Source organism: Muntiacus reevesi, chromosome 17 (genome assembly GCF_963930625.1).
Source record: "Muntiacus reevesi chromosome 17, mMunRee1.1, whole genome shotgun sequence".
NCBI classification, from domain to species: domain Eukaryota; kingdom Metazoa; phylum Chordata; class Mammalia; order Artiodactyla; family Cervidae; genus Muntiacus; species Muntiacus reevesi.
In genome coordinates, this window is record NC_089265.1 from 22,652,326 (window position 1) to 22,673,512 (window position 21,187).

Consider the following 21,187-nt stretch of genomic DNA (forward strand, 5'->3'; position numbering starts at 1 on the left):
TTTTCATATACCTTTTTGTATAATAAGGTCTTGTTCTTTTAGCATGTTTATTTTGAAAACGTTATTAATGTAAAACCAAATGAAGATTAAAACCCTGTTGTTTTTTAGCCTTTTGACAATTCACTGTTGCATTAACCTTGTTAAATTTAAGTGTTGTTTTGTAACTTTTAATGCTTATTACCTAGCTTAACTTTCACCTTATCTTTTATTGACGTAGCTTTCTCAATATATTACCTATTAATGGGAATTGGTAAGATAAGAGTGTGTTCATAGGATGAAGAACATTGTCTAGAATGGATGTTGAATGTCATTTTTCTTTAAAATCAAATGTTTATTTGAAAGTTGATTTGATTATCTTTATTATAGTAGAGAAACTAAATGAGGTCTTTTTTTCTCAGTTTTGTTGAGATATAATTGTCATAGAACATCATATCAGTTTAAGGTACATAACATAGTGATTTGATATATCTATATATTGTGAAATGATTGCCATTATAAATTTCATTAATATCCATCATGAATGAGGTAGTCTTTTAAAAGTGTATTACATATGTGTTTTCTTCTTTGATTAGTACTCATCCTTGACACAGTCTAAATATTTGTGCAAAGAAAAAATAATCGCTATTGCAAGGTGTTTTTTTCCTAAACAAAATAGAAAATTTGTGGAAATAAAGTACCAATATGTCTAAAATATGTCTAAAGTAATTTAATTATACCATATTCTTTTCCTTTCTCCTGAAGAAAGGTGTATATAATTCTCCCACCTTTTCTTTATTTCTATTGTTTTAAAGATCAAGTTGAAATTTTGTTCAAAAATATAGTTGCCCATTGGAAAAGATAAAAATTCTGTGTTCTGATTACCTAAGGAGGAAATCTGCTCCAAGTATAAGAAACAATGGCAGATTGTAAACATGCGGTTTTTCTTACTTGTCTTGGACAAGAATAATCCTCCATAGAAAATTCATTACAAAATGGTTTTGCATAGCCATTTAATGTTGAAGATTGCATTGCAAATCTTGGTAGGTCCATTGTTTTGGTAGTAAAGCTATATCTTGTTTTAGGCAATAGAGGAGTTTGTGATCTATTGTAAATAATAGTAGTAACTACGTATTCATTAGCTGCCATTATAACAGCCATGGGCTAGGATTTTTTACTTTATTATATCAACTTAACATTATCACTTCTACATGAGGTTCAGTGCCCTCACTCTCTGAAGAAACTAATGCTTAAGTAATCTTCCAAAAACATATACTAGTGAGCAATAGAATTTGAGATTCTTTTTTTTTTTTTTTTTTTAGCTACCAATCTTTTGTCTTTATTTTTATTATTATTTTTTTATTATTTTTATTTTTTTATTTTTCATTGGGTTTTGTCATACATTGATGCGAATCAGCCATAGAGTTACACGAATTCCCCATCCTGGTCTCCCATCCCACCTCCCTCTCCACCCGATTCCCCTGGATCTTCCCAGCCCAACAGGCCCGAGCACTTGACTCATGCCTCCCACCTGGGCTAGTGATCTGTTTCACCATAGATAATATACATGCTGTTCTTTCGAAACATCCCACCCTCCCCTTCTCCCACAGAGTTCAAAAGTCTGTTCTGTTCTTCTGCGTCTCTTCTTCTGCCCTGCATATAGGGCCATCGTTACCATCTTTCTAAATTCCGTATATATGTGTTAGTATACTGTAATGTTCTTTATCTTTCTGGCTCACCTCACTCTGTATACAGAATTTGAGATTCTTAAGCCTATATTTTTGTCACTGTGGAACAGACTATTTAAAGAAACTTCACGTCTAGTGTGCGTTGCTTAGTACATCAGCTAAGCATGTGCTTAGGGCATAAGCAAGAAGCACACAAAAAAATTTTTTTTTTTAGTGAAAATTTTGATGTTCAAAAATAAGTCTTAAATTAAGGGGGACATCAGGACCTCATTGGAATTCCGTACACTTAGTTTTTGGCTCACCTAGGGAGGGAAAAGGAAGATACATAATCTCTTCAATCCTTGAGGCCTAGTTAAAATCTTAATCTAGCTCTGTTTAACAGTGAAAATTTTTTGTAACACACATAACCTTACCTAGTTTTATATAGTCATCTCTGACTTGTGTTTTTGGTGGGTAAATCTGATTTAAAAACAAACAAACAAACAAACTGAAAGTGACCTCCAGCTCGGTTTTGTTGGACTTGATAAAATCTAAGGCTGGATCGGTCTCATCTAGTAGCAGAATGGCTTTTTGAGTAGTTAACATCTAGTTGAATTTTGCCCTGGTCAGCTTTGGTTAGTGTAAGGTTTGTCTACCAAAACACAATTGTACATGCTTCATGAATGTTTTTATTCACTGGTAGCCATGTCCTGTCAGGGGGCTTTTTTTTGCCAAATACTTTGAAGATTATGCAGGGTTGTTACCTCTGGATAGATCAATAAGTTTATATTTTTTCTCATGATGCAAACTCTTATGCTTTCTTAAAGTTAAGATTCTTTTAAAAACATGTTTTTGCATGTATAAAAAGAGAGGGCTTCCCTGATTTGGCCCTGCCAAATATATTGGATCAGAGTCTCCTCATGTGTAGAATCCACCTGCTGATTCTGATGAATATTCACAGCTATGAATCTCAAGTCTTTGGCCAGTGGTTCTCAAAAGTCTGGTTGGCCCTCAGAACAGCAGCGTCAGCATCACCTAGGAACTTGTAAGAAATCCAGGTTCCCATCACTATCCCCGACTTAGACACCCTGGGTGGGGCCCAGGAGTCTGCATTTTACCAGATCTCCCGCTTGGTTCTCTACTGCTCATGGAAGTATGACAGTCACTCCTTTTGATGATTCAAAAGTCTCCTTAGCTCTCACATTCGACAAGTCCTTGTCCTGATTGCAAAAAAGTTTTCTGGACATAAGAATTTTCTGCCCATCATCCACCTCCGTTGCTTTCAACCATGAGAAGTTTCCATATTAAAGTTTCCATTTTAATATTCTCACAGAATGACTGTGTCTTCTACTGTAAACCCCTTCAAATGCTTGGTGAAAGAGCCAGGGTGTTAATGATAAACACTGAATAGAAAACCTTTTGCTCTGGTTGTATTATGTTCTTTACCATTTGCCAGTTTTCTGATGGTTAGCAACTGTGGCATTATTAACCTTGTTTATGGTTAGGAAACTAAAAGAAGGCTGCCTCCAGGTTTGGTTCTGGCATTGGCATGATGCTTGAGACAGATGGGTCACATTTAGCATGGGGGAGTTGGAGAGATGGCCACTGTCCTCTTGATCCTAATTAATGTCACTCACAGCAAATAGCTCTGGCAGAACATCTCCTTGAAGTCCAGCATAATGCATACTGGCCAGGCAGGATGGGGATTGCAGCTCTCTCTAAGGAAACCTCTTTTTTGGCTCCAAAATGGTTTCCAGAACCACCAAAATATTACTGTTTGCAGACACTTTTCATGGCTGAAGAGAGCAACTTGGAGAGGAAAGGGAGTGCTCCGTGGACCCCAGGAGAAATGTTTGTGGCTGGGCATTGTGCTGCATCCCCTTTCAGCTATGTGACTCACCCCAGGGTCTGGGAAGTGGAAGACACTGGACAGAGTGACGGGTACCTCCCACAGGCCTCTGTACTTGTCCACTGGCTCTTCTTTGTGGGTCACGAATAACAATGTGGACCTCGCGCTGCAAATTTCAAGGAAATCTTGCCGGGGTGGTGGGTTGGTGGGCCACCTGCTGCTCATTAGAGGTCCCGTCTGGCTCTTTTCCTGGAGGGTGAGTGGTAGATTGCTGACACCTGTTTTCCCATCCAGCCTCGGGATATGAAGTATGCATTAGGAATGCCTGAAAGTGCTTCCTTGTGTGAGTCTGTGGAGCTTGGTGCTGCTTGGAGGGGAGGGGGTCGTGGATTCAGTGATGGGAGGGGAACTGAGAAGACCAAGGGGGAGAAATTGCAGTGTGAGTGGAACTGAGATTCTCGTCCTTATGGAGTGGCTTCTGACTGTGCTCCAGATTGCGCTCCATGTGGCCGTGATAAACGCAGTCACCCACTGAGCGATGGAGATGTGTCCTGTCCATGGGAAGACCTCAGAAGTTTCTCAAGTGACATGAATGTGTAGTTTAAACTATCAGCATATTAGAAATGGGAGAAAAACAATGCCCTCTTCCAGCCAAGTTGATCAACATTAAGTTATTTTAAACTAATGACAACCCCACGGGCTATATCCCACCAGGCTCCTCTGTTCATGGGATTCTCCAGGCAAGAACACTGGAGTGGATTACCATTCCCTCCTCTAGGGGATCTTCCCGACCCAGGGATCAAACCTGGGTTTCCTGCGTTGCAGTCAGATTCATTACCACCTGAGCCGTCAGAGAAGCCCAAACTGGGCCTTAAACGTGTACAATTCAAGTGTCTGGATGGCGTGATCGATTTCTCTGCACGGTTCTGTCCGTGTGTTTTCTCCTCCCCTTGTTACCTACCAGAAAGTCTCATAAAAACAGATAGCATTGAAACATGTATATTATCATATGTGAAGTAGATCGCCAGTCCAAGTTCAATGCATGAGACAGGGTGTTCAGGGCTGGTGCACTGGGATGACCCTGAGGGATGGGATGGGGAGGGAGGTGGGAATGGGGCTCAGGATGGGGAACACATGTACACCCATGGAGGATTCATGTCCATGTACGGCAAAAAACACTACAGTATTGTAAAATAATTAGCCTCCAATTTAAATAAATTTAAAATGAAAAAAAAAAAAAGATGATGGACCAGAGGGCCTAATGTCACAGAGAAAGAGTGCCTGTTGTATGCAGTGCATGTTGCTGAGTGTGAAGGCATAACAAGAAGCACAAGGCAGAGGCTCCAAATCCCAGCTTTTTCAAGTGCTGGTAGGTTACTGGAAAGAAAAAACATCCACATCAGAGGTAGCATGATTCCATAGCAGATCTTCTAAGCAAACAGATGATCCACATTTTCAGTGGGTTTGGGAAAGGAAGAGAACTCCGAGTTGGTAGGTCAGGGAGGATGTGGAATGTGTTCTGGGTAGTAAGGAATGAAGAGAATGCATTGACAGTGAGGTGTGTACATGATGCTCTTTCGCTGCATCACTGTGCTGCGGAATTAAAGGGTGTTTTTTAAGTGGTGGGAACATTTTCCCCTGACTCATTTGTGGGACTTGGCCAGGTCTCCTTGCAATCATTGGCGTCCATCTGTGAACTGTGGATGAACGGGGTTAGGGTTGGGTCATGGCCTTGGACCAGAGTAAAATTAACTGGCTCATAATGTGATTGAACTAATGACCTTGGCCTCATTACCACTATGTTTTAACCAGTTGAGTCAATCAAACGTTGCAGAAAGGGTAATCAAGGTATCTTTCAGAAAGCAATGCAGATGACAGTAAACATAGGAGTGGAATCAAAGCCAGGTTTCTTGCCTTATGAGGTGTGTCCCTCTTTATCCTCGAGGTTTTACACTTGTTTCTGCATCTAGTGAAAATATTGTGGACAAAACAAAAAGGACACTGACTTTCCTGTGTTAGCATTTTTGACATGAGGCAATTTGTAGTCATTTTCTTGCACAGTGTCAGACAGTTTTTGTAGGGCAAAATCTGTTTGAGCAACAATGGTGTTTCTGATTTTAGGTGTGTAGTGTCCTATGCATTTACTGATGGTGCCTTTCTCTTTTTATTTCAAGTCTGAACAACCCAGTCCTGCCAGCTCCAGCTCCAGCTCCAGCTTCACACCATCCCAGACCCGGCAACAAGGTATCCACATCTCCCAGGCCAGCTCCGAGACATTTTTCTCATAAAACATCTTAATGACTTGATTTATGGCCTATTTTCTACTGTTTTATTATTTGAATGATAACTTGGCTTTTATGCAGTTGTATTTATTTCCCCTAGGAATGCACTTGAGTATTGTTCTGATGTATGAGGCCAGCCTCTAGAAATTCCCCTTTTTCCAGTCCCTGCCATCAGAGTCCCATTTTACAAAAGGATTATAGACACAGCCCATTCCAGGGAGTTCCCAAAGGAAATACAATAGCGAAAGCTAGACTTGAGAGGCTTTGACAGAGAGAAATAGGTTTTAGTCCCCCTCCTGGACATCTTTCATTTTATTATTTTTCTACAGATTAATAGACTTTTTTCTGTGGTGAGTGTTAATGTACTGTCTTTAGAATATATTTTCTTCTACTCAAAATAAATTTAGTAAGAAAATTTAAACTGAAACATTAACTAAATATATGTTCCGTTTTTCATGTGTGGAAACTCTACAAACACAGGCCTGCTTTTCAATTTTTTTTTTTTTTTTAAACAGGGAAACTGAGATTATATCAAGAAATAATCTGTTTCTGGGCATCACATTGCACATTACCTTTTTTGATTGACCACACTGAATTCCTGATGGCCTTGCATGTTTTGAAAAGGATTAAACTGTTGTGTGCGTTTAGGCTAAGGCTAAGCTTCCTGGAAAAAATAAAAGACACTGTTCATTTTGGCTATTTAGAGTTCTTGTTCCACTGAGTTCCTGAGATAAAAGCCCATTACAAAAGCAGAGAAATTTGGAGTTTGCAGAATGTGAGATGACATAGAGTCAACACTTATTTTAGAAGTAAGGTAGTGATAGCTCAGAGAGCCTATCACAGATTAGCCTTTAGGAACTGGCTAATCTAGGGTGAAAGTGCCTCCCTCACTCTCTCCATTGTCCTCCCAATCTCTTCTGTTAAGATTAGAATTATCTATTTTGATTTCATTACATTTATAGTAGTATGACAATAAACCACATTAATGCATTTTTCTGTGAATGTAAATTTTTTTTTTTTTTTTTTTACATTTTAGAATAAAATAAGTTCTGCCTTGACGTTTCTCTCCCATCTAATACTGGATACTGTTTTGAATGTTCTGGGCACTGATTTATTATATGGTCTTGTTTATGTAAATTCATGCCAATATTTTGCCAGGAAATTCTTAAAAAGTAAAATAAAACTGGCTACACAAATTGTTGCAACAAGACCTTGTGTCCAAGATCAATATGAAGATCAGAAATAGGACATTGCACCATGGAATTGAAATACTTTAAAATCTGAACTTGACTGAAATGCTTGCTTGACCTGAAATTGACCTTGAAATAAAAGGAACAGCTAAACCTTAATAGATCAAAAACTACCACACAAAGGCCGCCTTGCTAAGAACAAGTTACAACCGTGGTGATTTATTAGTCTCAACTTTTCAATACATGGATTAACCTAACAAAACATTCAATTTACTAACAGATCTTTCTGTTTCTTTTTAGGTGTGATTTTTCTTAGGGAAGAAAAATGCACAGGAAAAAAGTTGCTAGGAAATAGAGATTTTCTAAAGAACATTTTGGGGCATGTCTTATGAAAGCAGTAGTGTTTTGGCAGAGGTTGCATTCCAGAAACTACCAGATTTATCATGTAAATTGTATAACTGTATCTGATGGTGGTAGTTTTTAAGCAGTGTTCTGTGCTGGTAAGCTATCCCCCTGTGTCTGCTATCGCTAAGTATATTTGATTGCCTGTGGTTCATTGTCATTGCTCAGGTCCTTTAAGGTCTATAATGAAAGATCTGCATTCTGATGACAACGAGGAGGAATCAGATGAGGCAGAAGATAATGACAATGACTCCGAAATGGAGAGACCTGTAAATAGAGGGGGCAGCCGAAGTCGCAGGTGAGTGTCTTGGGAGAGATGAGGTTTCCTGGGATGGAATCATACCTTTTCACTGGATCTAAGAGTATAACCACAGCAAAAATGTGAAATACCAAAAATGATGCCAAGTAAATAGTCACATTCATTTTTTTTTAAGTATTTTGAATTTGTTTCATTTATTTTTATTAAAGTATAGTTGACTTACGTTAGTTTCAGGTGTATGGCATAGTAATTCGATAGTATAGTATATATGTATTTTTTAACTGGAGGGTGCTTGCTTTATACTGTTGGTTTCTGCTATACAACACAAGTTAGCCAAAACTCTCTCTCTCTCTCTCTCTCTCTCTCATGTATATATATATGTGAAACCCCTCCCTTTTGAATCTCGATCCCACCCACCCCTCATCCCACCTCTCTCGGTCATCAAAGAGTGCCAGACTGGGCTTCCTGTGTTATGTAGCGGCTTCCCACTAACTATTTATTTAACACCCCCATGCTGTGTCCACCAGTCGGTTTACTACATCCGTATCTTTGTTCCTGCCCTGAATATAGGTTCATCAGTACCATCTTTCTAGATTCCATATATAGATGTTAATACACGATATTTGTATATAATATATACTATTTTTATAGATTACATGCCGTACAAAGTTTAAGTTGGGGCACCTTGGCATGCTTACACTCACTGTTCCCCAGGGAACTATTTATCACTTGTTCTCAGAAAGGAGAAGTTTTTCCTCTATAAATTTTACAGAGAAAAAGTCCTATTGGAAGCTTTTGCTCTTCAAAGCAAATGCCAGGGTGGCAGGACTGACTGCTGAAATGAACTCTGCTTTCATTTGAAGAATTTGTGTAGCTTTGTTGTTGTAGGTATTCATAACTCAGAATTTGAGGAAATGTGTTCGCTGTTTGTAGTTAGAAATGCATGATTGATTTCAATGAATTATGTGTGACCTAATTAAAACTAGGATCACCTGTGTATTTTCCAGAAACTAAATTCCTTTTAAGTGTGCTGACTGTTACTTAAGTAGCTTTAATGGGGCGAGGCATACTTCTGCATTGGAAAGATGCTAATTCATGTCACTTATAATTAATAGTCAACCTGAAATTGCCTCGAGGATTTTATTTATCATGAGAAAAACAAATAGCTGTGCTTACTTTAATGGGTTTTGAGTAGGAAAAAATATGAATCTATTTGAACTTAAAATCCAATTACATTGATAATATATTGCATTAAGTCTTTTCCCATTATCCATTACTGGGTAGCAGGCCCTAAAATTCCCCAAAATGATGTGATCTTAACCCAAACTGGCCAGACCATATGTTTGCTAATTGGTAATTCCTTCGTGTCCTTGGAGAAGAGCCTCCTTAGAATATGTAACCTGTCCCATCTCTCAGGGGTTCTTTCTTATGGCTGTACTCAATTCCTTTTTCTCTACTCGTCTCCCAAAATCACCCATCTGTATTCCTTTTAAATAAGAGAGGCATAAGGAACCTTATGGTCTTGGCCTTATAATGTTTCCCTTTACAAGTCTTTAATTGGACAAGAAGAAAACTGATGGGGCAAAAAAAAAGAACTAAAAATGAACTGACACTTGTAGGTCAGTTCATCTGACTACAAGTAGTCAGATGTAGGAGCATCTTTATAACAATGGAAATCCTGACCACTGACTGCTTTTACATTTAGCTGGTGAAAAAATGCATAACCAGTGTAGATATCTCCCAACTTACTTTTAGTATGTAGAAGACCTGGATACGCGGTGATGTGCTGCGGCGTGTCCCCACTTTGCCTTGTCCCCTGAGTCAACATGGGTCAGATCATACATGTTTGTGAGTTGACTGATGTGTGATGCATGTTGTTTGCAAGGCTCTCCCTCCCTCCTGACATATGCTGTTGGCACAGTCCCCGCCCGGGTAACATTTGATCTTCACTGCACTTGTGAAGTCTCAACTGTTTAATCAGTTTAAATACTCAGCCTTCCACTTCAGTCAAGAAGCATTTTAAAGCAGCGCTTCAACTGAACACTTCATTAATGTAATTTAGTTAAGAAAAACAAGTTCCATCAGTTTTTTCCTAAAAGGATGTCCCAGTGTATCCTTTTCATTTCCTGTCTCGTATCTTATCTATCTGAATGTATTATAGAGCTGGAATGTGATTGCCTATTCAGAAGGACAGAAAAACTATCCTGATTTCTAAAGCATTTTCTGTTTCTGAGAAGAATATTGTATTAAGTTACTATATAACCAAAGAGAGGGAGCAAACACTGAAGGACATTTCTAAAAGAGTACATACATTCAGCAGAGTAAAGAAAGAAATATCTCCTATTCTCGTTGAAAGAAAATTCCATTTTGAATGGAAAGGAAAAAAAATGAGGAGGTGATATTTTTATTGTCTTTCATGTTGAAAGACATTGTATTTTTCTAAAGCAGTTTTCCCAAACACACTGTCTTTTCATGTTCTGTGGTGTATTTCCAGGGAATTGTATCGGAACTAGGGTCAACTTTGCATCATGACACAGTGGAAATGATTGGTGATGGGTCTGTCATGTTGAGCTTCACACCTCCCACCCTCAGATGTCACCCTGAACTGTCAGTCCTGCAGGGCCATGATCCACATTCTTCTTAGCAGTTACTTCCATTCCTGCACCCTTTATTTTAGCCGTACTTGTAAAATTTTCACCTGTAACAAGTAGGCAGAGGGAAAGGAAGGGGGAAAAGGGTAGTAACCTGTGAACTGTCTGATTTTGCTGAACTTCCAGCTTGGGTGACATGCTTATGACAGTAGGTGGATGGAACTGGAACAGGGAGATAAATGAATAAATGAAGGCAGCAAAATTTACTGGCTGAGTACTAGGGCTGTGGGTCACGTTGCTTGGATTTGAATCCTAGAACCAGCACTCTTACCTCTGTGACCTTATGTGAGTGATCCAGTCTGTCTCAGTTTCCTTATCTATGAAATGGAGATTATTAAATGAGAAGTAGTAAGTCAAACGTTTAACCCCTTTCTAGATACAAAGTAAACGCCAGCAGGTAGTAGCCATTGTATGAACTAAAACCAGTTCCCGATGATTAATGTTTGGATGCCTTGCTGTCTACCCCTAATTCTTTGGATATTTCAAGAATTGTCTGTAACGCTGCGAATGACTTCTCTGTTTCTTTTCAGAGTTAGCTTAAGTGATGGCAGTGATAGTGAAAGCAGTTCTGCTTCCTCACCCCTACATCATGAACCCCCGCCACCCTTATTAAAAACCAACAACAACCAGGTAAGCTTCTGGGTCTGCACTTCTCACGATTCTGCAGAACTCAAAGTATGCCAGGCTTTTTACCCTTAAATTTTAAACAAAGTCCCTCTTGACAGCAAATAACTGGGAATCTACAACCTTAGGACTAAACACAAAGGGTAAAAGAACTTAAGTTATCACAGAAGTATGACATTGGATGAGTTAGTTAAATGTCAATAGATGCAGGACAGGATGGTAACAAAAAGTGTTGCCCATTTACTCCTGATTTCTGTATATTTTCCCCCTGTCAGTTGGGAAGAATATGACCTTTGGAGCTAGTATGAAGCCTGGTTCTTGTTTTACTGACTTATAGTAGTTTATTGGTACAAAAAAAATTTCCAATTTAGCCTGTTTTCTCATCTGTAAATGGGGATATTAATGTCTACCTTACTGGCTACTGGGAGGGTGACAAAAAAGTATGTGTAAAGAGCATGAAGCATGGTTCATACTTCTTGGCAAACAGGTGATGATATATGGTTAGTATAGGTGCTCTGCCTCTGTGCTTATCCAGGAAGAAAGGATTATCACTTGGGATTGTAAGGAATCATTTATAAAATATAGAGTAAACAATAGTCATTATCAATGTTGTTATAAATCCAGCTAAAGGAAAGCTTATTAATTTGATAATCAGAGTAAAGAATATAGTTATTTGGATAGGTCTAGGCAGAGCTTGCAAAGCTGCGATGAAGAGCTTTTGTTAAATGAATGATTATTTTAAACACTTGATAAAATAAGCTGTTTTCAAGTATTATAAAAAACCTCATTATGCATTGGGTTGATTCTCTATTACCATGTTATTCTTTTTTCCTTATTTAGACAGATTCCATGAGACCTCACAATAATTGCTTAATTCAAGTTACCATATGAATGTTAACTTGAAAATGTGGTTTGTAAAATTATTCTGTTTCACAGGTGTCCTACCTGTTGTTTTAAATGGCCTTATCCTTGAAATTTGTGAGCTTTCTTTTATGGGGAAAATGTGATTTTTGTAGCTAAAGATGTTTTCATTTCAAATTTCATATAAAGCAAAAATCTCTTAAAATTTAAAATTCCTCATTTAACTGATCTACAACTTAAAGCCTCCATTATTAAGTAGGAATAATATCAGTGTTCTTTATCTCACCAGTTACAATTCAACTACAGTTTCTTTGTGTCCTACATGTGACTGCGGGCCCAATCTCGTCATCCATTACAGACTAACCTGCAAGGAGTTGTACTTTCTTCTTCCTTATCCTAACTCCCCATAGTCCGTGTGTCTCCCCACCTCCAGGGCCAGCCATACCCATGACCCAGCCAGCTGTCACCTCAAGTGTGGCTGCCCAGTACTCCCAAGTCAAGCATGTCAGGGGAAACTGAGGACCACGGTCATAACCATCATTGCCAGTCAGTTGAGAAGGGCCCTAGGCTGGCTAACTAGATAACTTTGAGGATTCTTTTGTAAGTGTATGCTTCGGTATGAACTGTCAATAGAATAGCATTTGGACCTTGAATATATTTTTATATCCAATTTCAACCTATGTAGGCCTGATTTCTGCTTCCAGTGGGTGGTGTATTGGAGTTAGGATTCTTCCTGGGTGGTGATGGTGGCCTTGGCAGGGCCAGGAGGGCAGGGCATTATAGGATGTGCTTTTGTTGTGCTCTGCAGTAGTCTTCAGCATTGTTCTCAGGTGGAGTGAAGACTATGCTTGCTAAATAAATGCAGCTCCAACGAGCCACCATCTTGCCTTGCAGACAGAACTGCCCCAGTCTCTTCCTGGACCTGCTGCAGTCTTGGCCTGGCCCTGGTTTCAGGGAAAGGTTTAGATTCTTTGTCAGAGTTTTTTTTTTTTTATTGACTGGCAGAATGAAAAAAAGCAAAACAAAATTGAAATGGTACCATCTATCTAGAAAGGGTAAAAATTACTTTATCCGATTAAATAGCATACCACTGGTTTCTTGGCATATGTTTATTTGACAAATGTAGCTTCACACATGTGAGTCATCAATCTGTCAGGAATACTCAGTTATATGTCACTTTCTCCATACACCTAGAAGCATAATAAGGAGGTCCATATGCTTTCACTTTTAACTAGTTAAGGGTAGGAAATATATGTACCCCAAGGGTGCTTTCCTCTTTGGACCTGTGTCTTAGAACTGGAGTGTGTTTAGCCGTGTGTGTGTGTGTGTGTGTGTGTGTGTGTGTGTGTGTGTTTGAGTGTGATAGTGATGATGATGAGATGATCTGAAATTTCATGTGAAATAAGCAAAAACTTAACCAGGAAGGCCAAACTGTGAAATGGGCAGACTCTTGAGTCTTCTTCTTTCATATCCCTCGCCTATTCTCTCTCTGTCTCTGTAGGTTGACAGTAGTCTCAAAGTTTCTATAAATTACCAGGCAAAGTTATGGTTTCCTTACCTTTTCTCAATTTTCTAGGGACTGGGGAAGAGAGAAAGTGCTCACTGAATCAGACTTTTCTAATTCTTGGGAAAAAAGTGAACAGAGAGAGAGAGCCATATGTCAACAAAGCAAGTAATTAACCTGAGTATTGTTAGGAGCTACTAGTGATCGTTAACATCAAAGACCCAGTGGTAGAGAATCCATCTGCTGAGTAACTGAGTTGTCAGTCCTCACAAAAGAATACAGAAAAATAATAATCTTGAAAATCTGATTCTCAGGCCAGATCCTCAGATTAAGGATAGTAGCACAACTGATCGTGGTTCTATTTTCAGAGACTATCACCTGCATACATTGGTGCCTCTCAGCAGTCTGGGTGGCTGTTTTTTCTCCCTACAGCTTAATAGAGAAGAATAATGCTGTGCCATTTTAACCAAAGTTTTTTTTTTTTTTTAAACTTCAAACTTCTTTATGTGAATTTCAAACAAAATCAGAATTCTAGAACCTTTTTGGCTGAAAGTATTGAAGGGGAGGAGGGGAGGGGGGACCTCAAAGGAAGGAAGCGATCCATCGGACCCAAGTTAATATTCAGAATATCATAAATCACCTATCAGCCTGGGAGGCGTGTTGAATGAAATAAAAGAGTTCATCCAGTTAAACTGGTTTGAAATTGGCCTGTGGAAGACAAGGTGCCATATTTTTCTATTCTGGAGTCGTTTCCTTAAAGATAAGAAATGATCATAAATAAAACAATTGTCTTCAGCATGGATCAGCTCTCAGAATGAGGTTTTGACAAAGCTGTTTATTTTGGAGCAGGGAGAGATCAAAGCAGGAAGATTAACTGAGCCCTCTCTGGGCAGCCCCTCAGTAACTCGAGGCGGATCACTGACACCCGGGGCTTTTGTTCCTGCCTCTGCGGCTTCAGAAGAAAGAAACCAGGATTTCAGTGTCTGTCTCTGGGCCTCCTGTGCCGCAGCACTTATGGAATGTGTAGGATGGGATTTCAGCGCCCTGCGTGTTCTATTTTCTGCTTTGAAGAGAAGGTGGTGGAACTCTCTCAACCTGGTTCACGACTCTCTGGGCCCCATAGAGAGTTCTCGGTCACTTGGTCCCCAGAGAACAATGACCTGGGGCAGGGAATGGTGGGGTACGCAGGGGAAGGATATGATGGGAACAGAATTCGGTTTTCTAATGCACAAGGCAGGCAGACAGGGGCTGTTTTTTCCCTCTCGCCTGCATTCACAGCAGATCGGCTCTGCCTGGCCCAGCCCTGCATCTGAGTTGGCGAGGAGTGCCATCTACTGACCTACTTACTCCTAGGTCGCAGTGCGAACGAACGTTCCCTCGAGGTCTCATTTCCAGCCAAAATAGAGAAGGGAATTCTGAATGTAGTGGGGGTGTTTGGTTTCCTTTACTAAAAGCTATTGCTCTCCCTCTGCGATTAAGTAATTTCCTTGTGTTGCCAGAAGTATTATGTTTGAAATTAGCCCGGTCACGTTGGTCATCTGGTATCTTAATCTTAAAAATGAAAGAAGAAAGGCGATTCTCAGGCAAGATGCTGTTAGGAGCTCACTTCTTATACATTTCCCTAAATTCAAACAAACATGTATTCCTTTTGAGAAGTATTTGGTCTTTTCTACAATGTCATCCTCAGCAAGTAAAGTACTTATTAACAGTAGAGAATTTCATGACTAAATGGGAACCTGGATGCTCCCTTGCTCCTAGCTCTCATTTTATTTGTCTCATTTTTGTCAAAGTTCAAAAAAAACATTAAATGATAGGGCTGGTACCTGAACTTGGGTTTCTGAGCCCAATCAATGCTCTCTCCACAAGTTAAATTACGAAATAAATGTGGATTCATTTTAAAAATCTTCTGTGCATTTTGGAAGTGGTAGACCTTTGAACAGAACTGTGAGATTTGTGTGTGTATGTGCGCTAAAGCAGAGTAAACTTCAATATCTCCTTTATTGGCATTTTCTTCCTCAATATTAGCTTCAGATTGTAACTCATTTGATAATGAGAATATAATGAAAAAGACAAATTACCTTTGCCTTTATGTTTTTATATGTCTGTAAACACTCATCAATAATTTCAGTGGTTCTCACCATTTTAAGCATAATTCTCAATTTTGAAAATTCTAATTAATCAACTGTGTTTATTAAGTAATAATGTATTTCTCCTTTTTATTAATTAGAAATGTAACTCCCCACCGTCTGAACAGTATGCAAAACTGCTCTTCACAACCTAAGCTATGATTGGTTCAGATCAAAGGAAAGGCACTGGGTATTTTATCATGGGTAAACACATTATTTCTTAGAATACAGAAGATGGTCCTGGCTCTTTATTTCTTGAGTAGGAGGATTTCAAGTTGGGAGCAGCCAGTGTGGCAGCCACCTTCACTCCCAAAACTTCCTGAATTTAGTAGACAGGAGGGCTTTTTAGAATCTGAGAGGCAGGTACTAGAAAGGGTATTTGAGTGTTTGTCTTATCATCCTTAACTGCACTGAACATGGGTAGTCATGTTGAAACAACAGGATGAATAAGAAAAATTTCTTGCCAGAGGGGACTGTAATCTACTACAACTCAGCTGCTGTGCATATGTGTGAGAGTGTTGTCACTAAAGAGAAGCAGCCTTGGAAGCTTAGATCAATTTCCTTATCGTCACTTTTTTTTAAGTTCTCTTGCCCTGACTCAGCATTTCAGATATAAGTAATTTATTTTCCCAGAGAAAGTCAGATTAGAGGAGAAGAAATAAAATGTGAGGAGGAGAAATGCTCTTTGGAAAGTGATGTTATTATGCATTTCATTCATAGTGCTTTTGTTTATGTGGCAGGTTAGCCAAGCAGTGCTAGCAATCAAATTTAACTGTGTTCTCTTTGATCCCTAGATTCTTGAAGTGAAAAGTCCAATAAAGCAAAGCAAATCAGATAAGCAAATAAAGAATGGTGAATGTGACAAGGTAGGTTTCTAGTCTGTTACCATGAGTAATGTAGCCCTGACACTCTTGTTTCGCTGTGTTTCCCTTGATCATTCTTTCTGGTTCTTATTTCATTTTCTTCATCAGAAGGGCCTGAAATCCCCAAATGACAGGCACTTCTTCCCAGTGCTTTGTAGTTTATTTTCAAAGTCTTGTTTACATCTCCAGTAAACAAGATAAACTTGGCCTTTTGCTATCCGTGATGGCCAAGGGATTTCGGGTACATGGAATTAGGAGGTGAGAGAGGTGTGGTGGAGGTGGAGGGTTAAGGAATCTCAGACTTAAGTGAGCAGGACATCTGATCCCAGTGCAGTGTGTTTTCCCCTAGTGTGCAGTCACGCATCCAAAATCTGACTTCAAGGGTTGTTGGGGGTTTGTGGCCTGTTGTAAGCAGGGTCCTTACATGCTTTGCAGGATCGGGGTAGGCCTGGATAATGCTTCACAAACCTTTATTTGCTTTCATTGCAAATGGCATGAAGAATATCCAGGCATTAATGCTAACAAAGACATGAGTCTGAGCACATGAAGGTGCACCCCAGCCTTTTCAGGGGAACTCTTGACAAGCCAGATGCTAATTTGGATAGTGACCTCTATTTTTCATAAGACATTCTTCTGTCCTGTCACTTGCTGTTCACTGGCCATGTTAGATATGACCAGGAGAGGTTTTTTTCCCCTCCAACTTGCCTTAATTACATGATTAGTAATATTCATTGATACTCCCATGTTCAAACTTAGAAATATTATAACTAAGAGAAAAAAGCCTAAGGTGGAAGAATAATTGAAAAAAAGGATATGTACTGTGATAATATGCTGAAGCTCACAATTTTTCATTGAATTCCCTTTCTCTCTTTAGAGGCATTGTTGGGAGAGGGTTAATCCAATTCACTTGGATCTTACTGAGAGTAAATAAGTTCACAAATTGCCTTTTGTAAAAAAGCTCCCTTGAAAAAAAACTAGTTGGCCAAAGGAGAGTTGGTCTGCAAAGGCCTTGGGCAGTGCATCCACACAGCTTAGAGTAGAAGGTAGAATGTGCAACCTCTAACCACCTCTGGTATGTTCTTTCTTGTTTATCCTTTTATTTTTGAACTGCTTCCTAAATGCTTGTCGTTGGGGGCACACCCTTCTCTTTCAGGCATACCTCGATGAACTGGTAGAGCTTCACAGAAGGCTGATGACATTGAGGGAAAGACACATTCTGCAGCAGGTGAGGAAGGCTTCTGAACACCGCCCTTTGCAGAAGCCTTGAGGTCTGGTTCGTCCTGCACTGGTGTGGCAGCGCCTGGAGGCCACACTGGCCACATGCTGTCTGGGCCAGTGCCACCTGCAGAATATTTGGGGAGGGGGCTTATTTCCAAGGCTACCTGGAAGTCTGCTTTGGGGCTTCTTTGGTGCCACAGACAGTGAAATCGGGGCACTTGGGGAAGTGACGATGCTGCAATATACTGATCTCAAGCCATCTGATGCTGTCGTGTGGGCTGACCAGGGGATGGGAGGAATGCAGAAACCTCTGGGGCCAGGCTTCTGGTTTCATGGGAAAACAGTGATAAGAACTGCAGTCAAGTGCTGTAAACATTTGTGATTCAATTTAGTAACCTTTGCCAGTGCTATTCTAAGGAAAATAAATATTTTCCTCTTTTGTCTTATCTTGTTTAACATACATTCTATTATTATGAACTCAACTGTGGAATACTTGTAGAGTGGGGACATTTCTATTAGTACAATTTGATGTTTTGAGAAGTAGGGTGGTTTTTAGTTTTCATACGGTTACAGTATGTGTGCCCATTGCATCAAAAATTAAAATAATTTTTCTTTAACACTCAAAAAGATTGTATTCTAAATTCTAGGGTAGGTTTGTAGATTATTTTGCTGCTTGAATTTTTTTTAAAGACTGCTTTCAAATGACTTGATGTTAGTACTTAATCTACCCCAGCTGTGTGTATATGTGTGTGTGTTTTTAATATTTAATGGCTGATGGTCACATTTATATTCTGTGTACATTTTTGGTTAAATCTATAAATACATACTCTCAAACTTTCCAAGTTCCCTGATTGGTGTGATAAGCTTTTTAAACCTTCTAGAGTTTCAGACTTGAACAGAAGACTACAGACCTATAATTCTTAATTGAGGATAAGTTGCATTTCTTGCATGTCTATCTAAGTGTGTAATAGGTCAGGGAGCAGGATCTGAGTGGCTTGCTCTAAGACATATCCTAGTATATCAAGAGTATTTTTCTTCAGTTTTTTTCTGTACAACTGAAAACTAGTCAGTTAGCCTGCCACTTGGCAATTATTTGGGGCCCATTGCCTGAATGGTGATGGTAAATCTATTTAGCTGATTTTCCCATTTTTTTCCTGAGCACTAGCTCTGAACCACTATGGAAAAGCTGTCTAATATAGCTATTATTGCACAAGTTGGACCTAAATAGTGTCTCACAGGAGAGCAAGATAGATGTTTGGGCAGTATTGGGACCCCCTTCTCACAGAAAGCCAGCCAGTGAATCGAGGATACTAGGCCACTGGGCAGGGTCTTAACCATGGGGTGTCATTGGCATTCCCAATTTCACATTGCCCTTTATTTTGACCTTTGAAAACATAGTGAGGGAAGGTGGCTTAACTGGAGAGTTTCATGGAAGTGGATTATTTTAGCATTCTAGAGGGAGAGAGTGATATCTATGAATTTTTAACCTGGCATAAAGGCACTCCAGGGCCCACAGCGTTTCAACCTAATTGCATTCCCAGGCCGGTTGAAAGCTCTCAGTCTTTGGCCTTTTGCCTTGTAATGCAGCTGAGGCTTGTGATTATGATACCATGATGCATGTCCTGTCACGGTTTACTGCTTAATTAATTCCTATTGTAAAGCATAGCACTGTTGAGCACTGATGTTATTCTCCACCTTGAGCGCTGCTCATCCCGTGGGCTGCATTCCGGAGTCTATGTCTTCTCTGCCATGCAGACCGCAGCACCTGAGACAGGATTTCTAGTGAGCCCGGGATCCCATCCCAGTCCTTTTCCTATGAAAGGCATCCCATCAGAAAATCTGGCCTGACATTTTTATTTGGCTCACAAAAAGTGGTTTATCTCTTTTACTCTGGGGTCAGGCAGTGCTGGCACCCGGCATCCAGGTTAATGAACAGAAAGCACTGGATCAAGAGCGGCTGTGTTCTTAAGGCCCTTTTCCATCAGGTAAAAATGTAGTACAGTGGACACAGTCAAAACCAGAGATGTCAGTACCTCGGACTGACTAATAATTTCATTCTTCTTTAAACCGCATGTTTAGCATTTATTTGGAAAGGGAGACTGAACACTTCTAAACTCTCCTGCAGTTCCAGCTCTGAGTCTGGGCTTGCATCCTCCTCAGGAGGAAAAAAATAACCTCTGAGGAAAACCAGGGCTTCCTTAGAGGCTGGTTCTGCAGTTTGGGTAACAGCTATTAAACTTAGAATTTTCTTTAGGGAGATGAGGAATCAATGGTATGGCAGAATGTTATAACAATGGGGAGAACTCTCCCTGAGAAGTGTTTTGCTGAAAGGGATCTTCTCCACCCTGGGGAATCTCCTGTTGTATTTTAGAATTCGTTGAAGATTTGAGCCTGATGGCCCACCTCCTAACCCCAATAGGGCACATGTTGTCACAGGCATAGAAGGGGCTTCCCTGTCCACACAGCAGGGGCCATTCTGCAGGAAGACCTAGCTCACCCCAGCACTGACTCCCCTCCAGACAGAAGCAAAGCTTGTTCATGACTTCTCACTCCATGAAGAGGCTGCTTTGGGTGAAAAGAATCCTTTTTAAAAATGTGTGTGTGTGTGTGTGTGTGTGTGTGTGTGTGTGTGTGTGTGTGTGTTCAGTCCCTCAGTTGTGTCTGACTTTTTGTGACTTTCTGGACTGTAGACCACCAGGCTCCTCTGTCCATGGGATTCTCCAGGCAAGAATACTGGAGTGGGTTATCATTCACTTCTCCAGGGGATCTTCCCAACCCAGGGATCAAACTCACGTCTCCTGCTCTGCAGGCAGATTCCTTACCACTGAGCCATCATGGAAGCCTATATACATACATACATATATATATATATATATATACACACACACATATATATATGCATATATATGTAAAATCAGACTACAAATAATTTATTACCTTTTTATAATTTTTTATGACTTTTATAACCAGAGTTGGGGAAAGGAGCCATAGACTTAACAAGTGGATCTTACCCCTTTAAAAAAAAAAGCAAAACAACTTGCATAGTACCCCCTCCAAAGCTGATGTGGCAGGAAATAATCCATCACAAAATTTTCACAACCACCATCATCTGAAGAATGAGCTCAGCAATTGACATGCTCTTCCTCTTTCACTACCTATAACATAATATGTGCCCTTGCCTGCTCTCCACCTCTGCAGCCACTCCGTCTTTTATTATTACTGTTATTTTGGAGTTGGATTCATCATTGCCGTATGATGCGAGGCAGCGACCCCAGGGCGGCACCATGGGCATTTGCAGATCGGGGAGCCCTGTGGCAGGGCAGCAGGGTGTCCTCCAGGGACCAGCAGGGTGGTGTCTGCAGGCTGTGTGGCTCGTGTCATTACCGTAAAGCATGTTAATGCTCTGTTTCTGATGTTCTAACTATCAGGATTCCTGGAAAGGAACCCACATTTATTTTTCTTTATGAAGTCTTTACTTAATTGAGGGTGTAGATTCATGCTCTAATAATTCAAATCATTAATGCTGTTCCCATTGGCAAATAGTCCTGAACGCCCCATCTGTTGGCACTGCTACTGCTCTGAGGCCGTCTTTGCCTCCACCTTGATGCATTCTTACAAGCTCCCATAAAAATGCAGGGCTCATTTAGTGAGATTGATCAGATCCCCTTCAGTTCTTTGTGTGTGTGTGGCTGCAGGCGGGGTGGGGTGTGCTGTT

General features: G+C 40.0%; 1 protein-coding gene across 3 annotated transcripts in view; it reads left to right on the forward strand.

Moving 5' to 3' along the window:
- Positions 1-21,187, forward strand: part of MLLT3 (MLLT3 super elongation complex subunit) — a 285,614-nt gene that overhangs the window by 258,729 nt on the left and 5,698 nt on the right. For all 3 annotated transcript variants that reach the window (XM_065908251.1, XM_065908252.1, XM_065908250.1), the window contains exons 6-10: positions 5,667-5,736; positions 7,535-7,664; positions 10,807-10,906; positions 16,186-16,257; positions 17,408-17,479. In XM_065908251.1, the coding sequence (XP_065764323.1) occupies positions 5,667-5,736; positions 7,535-7,664; positions 10,807-10,906; positions 16,186-16,257; positions 17,408-17,479 (444 nt within the window). The remainder of the gene's footprint in view (positions 1-5,666; positions 5,737-7,534; positions 7,665-10,806; positions 10,907-16,185; positions 16,258-17,407; positions 17,480-21,187) is intronic.